The sequence below is a fragment of the Salvelinus alpinus genome, chromosome 28, assembly GCF_045679555.1.
Source record: "Salvelinus alpinus chromosome 28, SLU_Salpinus.1, whole genome shotgun sequence".
In the NCBI taxonomy this organism is placed as follows: Eukaryota; Metazoa; Chordata; class Actinopteri; order Salmoniformes; family Salmonidae; genus Salvelinus; species Salvelinus alpinus.
The window spans coordinates 35,299,792-35,307,228 of record NC_092113.1 but is presented as its reverse complement, the minus strand read 5'-3'; the positions used below and the strand labels follow the sequence as shown (position 1 = coordinate 35,307,228).

Sequence of the window (7,437 nt, the reverse complement as noted above, 5' to 3'; positions counted from 1 at the left end):
GACGGTGGGGACCGTCAAGGGCAAACCAGTTTCACTGCTCTGTTCTACCTATCTATCTATCAATCACTCTGTCTGTCGGTGTAAAGTAGGAGTTCTTTTCCGTAATAGGAATCTAGTCTTGATTGACTATCTAGCTGGATTTCAGTAGATCCATGTCCTGCAGTGAAACAAATGAAAGAGTATCCAGAGAGAGATATGCCATCATAAACCCACTGGGATTGATTTTTGCATTTTGGCCAACAGTGAAACAACCTCTTGCAGTTTCACACCACACACACACACACACACGCATGTACACACAAACCTCAGTATGAGGGTTTCACACCACACACACACACACACATGTACACACAAACCTCAGTATGAGGGTTTCACACCACACACACACACACACATGTACACACAAACCTCAGTATGAGGGTTTCACACCACACACACACACACACGCATGTACACACAAACCTCAGTATGAGGGTTTCACACCACACACACACATGTACACACAAACCTCAGTATGAGGGTTTCACACCACACACACACACATGTACACACAAACCTCAGTATGAGGGTTTCACACCACACACACACACACACATGTACACACAAACCTCAGTATGAGGGTTTCACACCACACACACACACACACATGTACACACAAACCTCAGTATGAGGGTTTCACACCACACACACACACACACGTGTACACACAAACCTCAGTATGAGGGTTTCACACCACACACACACACACACACATGTACACACAAACCTCAGTATGAGGGTTTCACACCACACACACACACACACACGCATGTACACACAAACCTCAGTATGAGGGTTTCACACCACACACACACACACACACATGTACACACAAACCTCAGTATGAGGGTTTCACACCACACACACACACACACGTACACACAAACCTCAGTATGAGGGTTTCACACCACACACACACACACATGTACACACAAACCTCAGTATGAGGGTGGTGTGAGCTCGCTTCCCATCATCAGAGTGAGCTTCCACCTTGTCAGAACTCACCCTAGATGGGGTGTCTCAGGGTGGAGTGAACTGTCATAACAGCACACCTGTAGGGCAGCTGGATCCCTCAGGAAACACATTCTCTCTCAATTCAATTCAAGAGGCTTTACTGGTATGGGAAACATGTTTCATTGCCAAAGCAAGTGAAATGTATAAATATAAGTGAAATAATCAATAAAAAGTGAACAGTAAATATTACACTCACACAAGTTCCAAAAGAATAAAGACATTTCAAATATTTTGTCTATATACGATGTTGTAGCAATGTGGAGATAACGTCTCTCTCAATTCAATTAAGGGCTTTATTGGCATGGGAAACACATGTTAACATTGCCAAATCAAGTGAAGTAGATAATAAACAAAAGTGAAATAAAAAATACAAAACAAATTAGTTGGTCGGGGAGGTAGGGAGGTTGGTCGGGGAGGTAGGGAGTTGGTCGGGGAGAAGGGGGAGGTTGGTCGGGGAGGTAGGGAGGTTGGTCGGGGAGGTAGGGAGGTTGGTCGGAGGTAGGGAGGTTGGTCGGGGAGAAGGGGAGGTTGGTCGGGGAGGAAGGGAGGTTGGTCGGGGAGAAGGGAGGTTGGTCGGGGAGAAGGGGAGGTTGGTCGGGGAGGTAGGGAGGTTGGTCGGGGAGAAGGGAGGTTGGTCGGGGAGAAGGGAGATTGGTCGGGGAGAAGGGGAGGTTGGTCGGGGAGGTAGGGTCGTTGGTCGGGGAGGTTGGTCGGGGAGGTAGGGAGGTTGGTCGGGGAGAAGGGGGAGGTTGGTCGGGGAGGTAGGGAGGTTGGTCGGGGAGAAGGAGGAGGTTGGTCGGGGAGGTAGGGAGGTTGGTCGGGGAGAAGGGGGAGTTTGGTCGGGGAGGTAGGGAGGTTGGTCGGGGAGGTAGGGAGGTTGGTCGGGGAGAAGGGGAGTTGGTCGGGGAGGAAGGGAGGTTGGTCGGGGAGGAGGGGGGAGGTTGGTAGGGGAGAAGGGGGGGGGGTTGGTCGTGACCATTTAGCAATTCAAAGGTTGCCTGTTTGAGTAGCATTTTAGCTAACACTTCCCCAAACCCTTTTCCTAACCTTGACATAATTATCCTAACCTTGACATAATTCACCTGTCTCGTAGCTCTATGGACAATTCCTTCGACCTCATGGCTCGATTTTTGCTCTGACTTCCACTGTCAACTGTGGGACCTTATATAGACAGGTGTGTGCCTTTCCAAATCATGCCCAATCATTTAATTTACCACAGGTGGACTCCAATCAAGTTGTACAAACATCTCAAGGATGACCAATGGAAACAGGATGCACCTGAGCTCAATTTAGAGTCTCATAGCAAAGGGTCTGAATACTTATGTAAATCAGGTATTTCTGTTTTATTTTTTACAAAATTGGCACAAAAAAACAAACTGTTTTTGCTTTGTCATTATGGGGTATTGTGTGTATTTAATCCATTTTAGATTAAGGCTGTGATGTAACAACATGTGGAAAAAGTGAAGGTGTCTGAATACTTCCCGAATGCTCTGTATATATATTATATATACTGTGACAGTCTAGCAATCCAAAGGTTGCGTGTTTGAGTCGCGTCAGGGACAACTGTATAATATAACACCCCAAACCCTTTTCCTAACCTTCATCTAATTCTCCTAACGTTTTACGTAAACTATCCTAACCTTTGTTGTTAATTCTCCTAACCACATCCTAATTCTCCTTTGTTGTTCCCACGACACAAAAGCAATCAGGTCTCAGAGAAAGACATATATTACTACACGTCCTCCAAGATGTATGGTAAGTTACATCATCCAATGCGTATGCTATTGTACGTCCGGGTAAGACGAATGAATGATTGAAATAGTCCCAAAAGTGCAGGCCCCGTCAATTTTTCACTCTGGGTATGCTCAAGCCTCAAATAACATTTGAACCCAGGTCTAGCTGTTCCTCACTCACTCCTCTCACCCTCTCCTCACCCTCTGTCCTGTAGTTAAAACCTGGAGTGTTATGTGCAGCCAGTGGCGATTTTAGCATGTAAATCTTGGTTGGGCAAACAATTATTTTTAGATGCATGCCAACAAAACCATTACACAACACAACACTAAACAATACATGAGTTGCACTATAACTGTGACAAACGGTTCCCAGGAACTGTTAGGGCCTACATACTGTAAAGCTGTCCCAACAGCAGAGATTTCTTTTCAGCACCATGGAGTGAATCCTTACCACCGCTACACCTGGCTAACAGCGGAGCCTTGTCTGGCAGCGAAACAGTTCATTCAGCCTCATTTACTGCCTTTTTAAAAAACATAGCTGATATGGTGACTTGCTAAAATGAATGTCGTTTCTACTGACAATTGAGATGTACAAACTATGGCATAAGGGAACGACAAGCGGATATGAGGCAATCCGAAATTTCCATTAAGACATTAATGAGAGCGCTTCCCGTGAGCCGCAGCGGTCTAAGGTACTGCATCACAGTGCTTGAGGCGTCACTACAGACCCAGGTTCGATCCCAGGCTGTGTCACAACCGGCCGTGACCGGGAGTCCCGTAGGGCGGCGCACAATTGGCCCAGCGTTGTCCAGGTTAAGGGAGGGTTTTGCCGGGGGGGGCTTTACTTGGCTCATCGCGCTCTAGCGACTTCTTGTGGTGGGCTGGGCTCCTGCAGGCTGACTTCGGTTGTCAGTTGGACGGTGTTTCCTATGACACATTGGCCTAAAATGACGTTCCCAAGTCTAACTGCCTGTAGCTCAGGCCCTAAAGCAAGGACATGCATATTCTTAATACCATTTGAAAGGAAACACTTTGAAGTTTGTGGAAACACATTAGATCTGGTAAAAGATAATTCAAAGAAAAAAACGTTTTTGGGTATTTTTTTTAAATGCAAGAGAAAGGCCATAATGTATTATTCCAGCCCAGGTGCAAATTGGATTTTGCCGATAGATGGCAGCAGTGTATGTGCAAAGTTTTAGACTGACCCAATGAACCATTGCATTTCTGTTCAAAATATTATATCAAGACTGCCCAAATGTGCCTAATTTGTTTATTAATAACTTTTCAAGTTCAAAACTGTGCACTCTCCTCAAACAATAGCATGGTACTCTTTCACTGTAATAGCTACTGTAAATTGGACAGTGCAGTTAGATTAACAAGAATTTAAGCTTTTTGCCAATATCAGATATGTCTATGTCCTGGGAAATGTTCTTGTTACTTACAACCTCATGCTAATCACATTAGCCTACGTTAGCTCAACCGTCCCGTGCACGGGACACCAATCCCAAAGAAGTTGTTTAAGAAGCAAGGTTTGGCCGATCTTGTTTCAGAGGAGGCATGACTCGACCTTCGCCTCTCCCGAGCCCGTTGGGGAGTTGCAGCGATGAGACAAGATCGAAATTGGGAAGAAAAAGGGGTTAAAAAATATATACATTAATGAGCGAGCTAGGACGGACACAGTCAATATAACTATTTGTTCAGCAAGTCAGAACGGTATAAATAAAGGGGGCATATGATTACATTTCCCTAAAACAGACTACAGGTTACATGTGCACCATCAAGTCAGAACAGTAGGCTACGTTAAGAGGGGAAAATAGACCAAATTATTAGGGTGAGGCACTGTAATGGTGACGCTGGGAGACAGGAAGCAGGTGCAGGTAGTGACTTTAATAATAATAACGACCATAGATACAAAACAAGAGAGCATCTGGACATGAACACAGAAACAATACTGCCTGAAGAGTGATGCTAGTATATACATCTCATATGTATTCTACTGTATTCTACTGTATTTTAGTCAATGCCACTCCGATATTGCTCAATCTAATACTTACATATTTCTTAATTCCATTATTTTAGTTTTAGATGTGTGTGTATTGTTGTGAATTGTTAGATACTACTGCACTGTTGAAGCTAGAAACACAAGCATTTTGCTACACCCGCAGTACCATCTGCTAAATATGTGTATGTGACTTATAAAAATGAGATTTGATTTGATTTAGGGAGTGCTAGATAAAGGGGGAGTAATCAGGGTAGTGATGAAGTCCAGGTGTGCCTCATGATGGGGCGCAGGTGTACGTAATGAGGGTTGCCAGGTGTGCGTAATGAGGGTTGCCAGGTATACATAATGAGGGTTGCCAGATGTGTGTAATGAGGGTTGCCAGGTGTGCGTAATGAGGGTTGCCAGGTGTACATAATGAGGGTTGCCAGGTGTGTGTAATGAGGGTTGCCAGGTGTGCGTAATGAGGGTTGCCAGGTGTACGTAATGAGGGTTGCCAGGTGTGCGTAATGAGGGTTGCCAGGTGTACGTAATGATGGGTTGCCAGGTGTGCGTAATGATGGGTTGCCAGGTGTACGTAATGAGGGTTGCCAGGTGTGCGTAATGAGGGTTGCCAGGTGTGCGTAATGAGGGTTGCCAGGTGTACGTAATGAGGGTTGCCAGGTGTACATAATGAGGGTTGCCAGGTGTGTGTAATGAGGGTTGCCAGGTGTGCGTAATGAGGGTTGCCAGGTGTGCGTAATGAGGGTTGCCAGGTGTACGTAATGAGGGTTGCCAGGTGTACATAATGAGGGTTGCCAGGTGTGTGTAATGAGGGTTGCCAGGTGTACGTAATGAGGGTTGCCAGGTGTGCGTAATGAGGGTTGCCAGGTGTGCGTAATGAGGGTTGCCAGGTGTACGTAATGAGGGTTGCCAGGTGTACTTAATGAGGGTTGCCAGGTGTACATAATGAGGGTTGCCAGGTGTGCGTAATGATGGGTTGCCAGAACCAGTGTTTAGTAAAGCAGACGTTACAGTACCCCCCCCCCCCCCCCCCCCCCCTCCCCCGACACGCGCCTCCAGCCTTGGACGGCGCTGACCAGGGGGACGACCTCGAGGGCGAGGAACAGGCCGGTCCGGGTGGTGAACGTGGAAATATTGGATGATGTTGGGATCTAGAATGTCGTCCACCAGAACCCAACACCGCTCCTCTGGACCATACCCATCCTGCATAGGGAACCACCGGCCTGAGGCGGGAAACATGAAACAATGGATAGATTGTACAGTACCAGTCAAATGTACAGTACCAGTCAAAAGTTTGGACACACCTACTCATTCAAGGGTTTTTCTTTATTTTTACTATTTTCTACATTGTAGAATAATGGTGAAGACATCAAAACTACAAAATAACACATATGGAATTATATAGTAACCAAAAAAATGGTAAATCAAAATGTATTTATATTTTATATTCTTTAAAGTAGCCACCCTTTGATAACAGTTTTGAACACTCTTGTACGTGCTAAATGACTAAAATGTAAACATGTAACCTAAGCTGACTCAAAGAAAAAACAGGAGATAGGCCCCTGCCCTTTGAGCCGTTTTAGCTTGGACCAAGTTTAGTTACTTACACTGCAACAAACCCCAAGAGAACACTCTCTCTCACTTCACCTCTCTCTCCCTCTCCACCTTTTTACCTCCTGCCCTCTCCCTCTCCACCTCTCTACCTCTCTCTCCCATCTCCACCTCCTTACCTCTCTCCCTCTCCATCTCTCTCTCCCATCTCCACCTCCTTACCTCTCTCTCCCTCTCTGCCTATCTCTCTCTCCATCTCTCTCTCCCTCTCCACCTACCTCTCCCTCTCCATCTCTCTCTCCCTCTCCACCTCTCTCTCCCTCTCCACCTTTTTACCTCCTGCCCTCTCCATCTCTCCACCTCTCTACCTCTCTCTCCCATCTCCACCTCCTTACCTCTCTCCATCTCTCTCTCCCATCTCCACCTCCTTACCTCTCTCCCTCTCCATCTCTCTCTCCCATCTCCACCTCCTTACCTCTCTCTCCCTCTCTGCCTATCTCTCTCTCTCTCCATCTCTCTCTCCCTCCTCTCCCTCTCCATCTCTCTCTCCCTCTCCACCTCTCTCTCCCTCTCCACCTCTCTCTCCCATCTCCACCTCCTTACCTCTCTCTCCCTCTCTGCCTATCCACTCCGTTATCGCTCCATCCCTCTCTCCCTCTCCACCTATCTCTACCTCTCCACCTCTTACCTCTCCACTTCTTTACCTCTCCACCTATTTCTCCCTCTCCACCTATTTCTCCCTCTCCACCTATTTCTCCCTCTCCACCTCGCTCTCCCTCTCCACTTCTTTAACCCTCCATCTCTCCCCCGCTCCCCCTCTCTCCCCCTCTCCACCTCTCTCTCTCCACCTCTTACATCGTCACTTCTTTACCTCTCCACCTCTTACATCGTCACTTCTTTACCTCTCCACCTATCTCTCCCTCTCCACCTCTTACCTCTCCACTTCTCTACCTCTCCACCTCTTACCTCCTCACTTCTTTACCTCTCCACCTATCTCTCCCTCTCCACCTCTCTCCCCCTCTCCACCTCTCTCTCTCCACCTCTTACCTCCTCACTTCTTTACCTCTCCACCTCTTACATCGTCACTTCTTTACCTCT

The 7,437-nt window shown here is 46.8% G+C and overlaps 1 protein-coding gene across 1 annotated transcript; it reads right to left on the bottom strand.

Annotated features, from left to right (window-relative positions):
• Window positions 1-1,432: 1,432 nt before the first annotated feature.
• On the bottom strand, window positions 1,433-2,032 carry LOC139556879 (uncharacterized). The gene has a single exon (XM_071370977.1). The coding sequence runs from the start codon at window positions 2,030-2,032 to the stop codon at window positions 1,433-1,435; it is 600 nt and encodes a 199-aa protein (XP_071227078.1).
• Between the last annotated feature and the right edge of the window lie 5,405 nt (window positions 2,033-7,437).

Coding starts and splice junctions, on each gene's coding strand:
- LOC139556879 (XM_071370977.1), bottom strand. CDS start 2,032: ATGGTCACGACCAACCCCCCCCCCTTCTCCCCTACCAACCTCCCCCCT.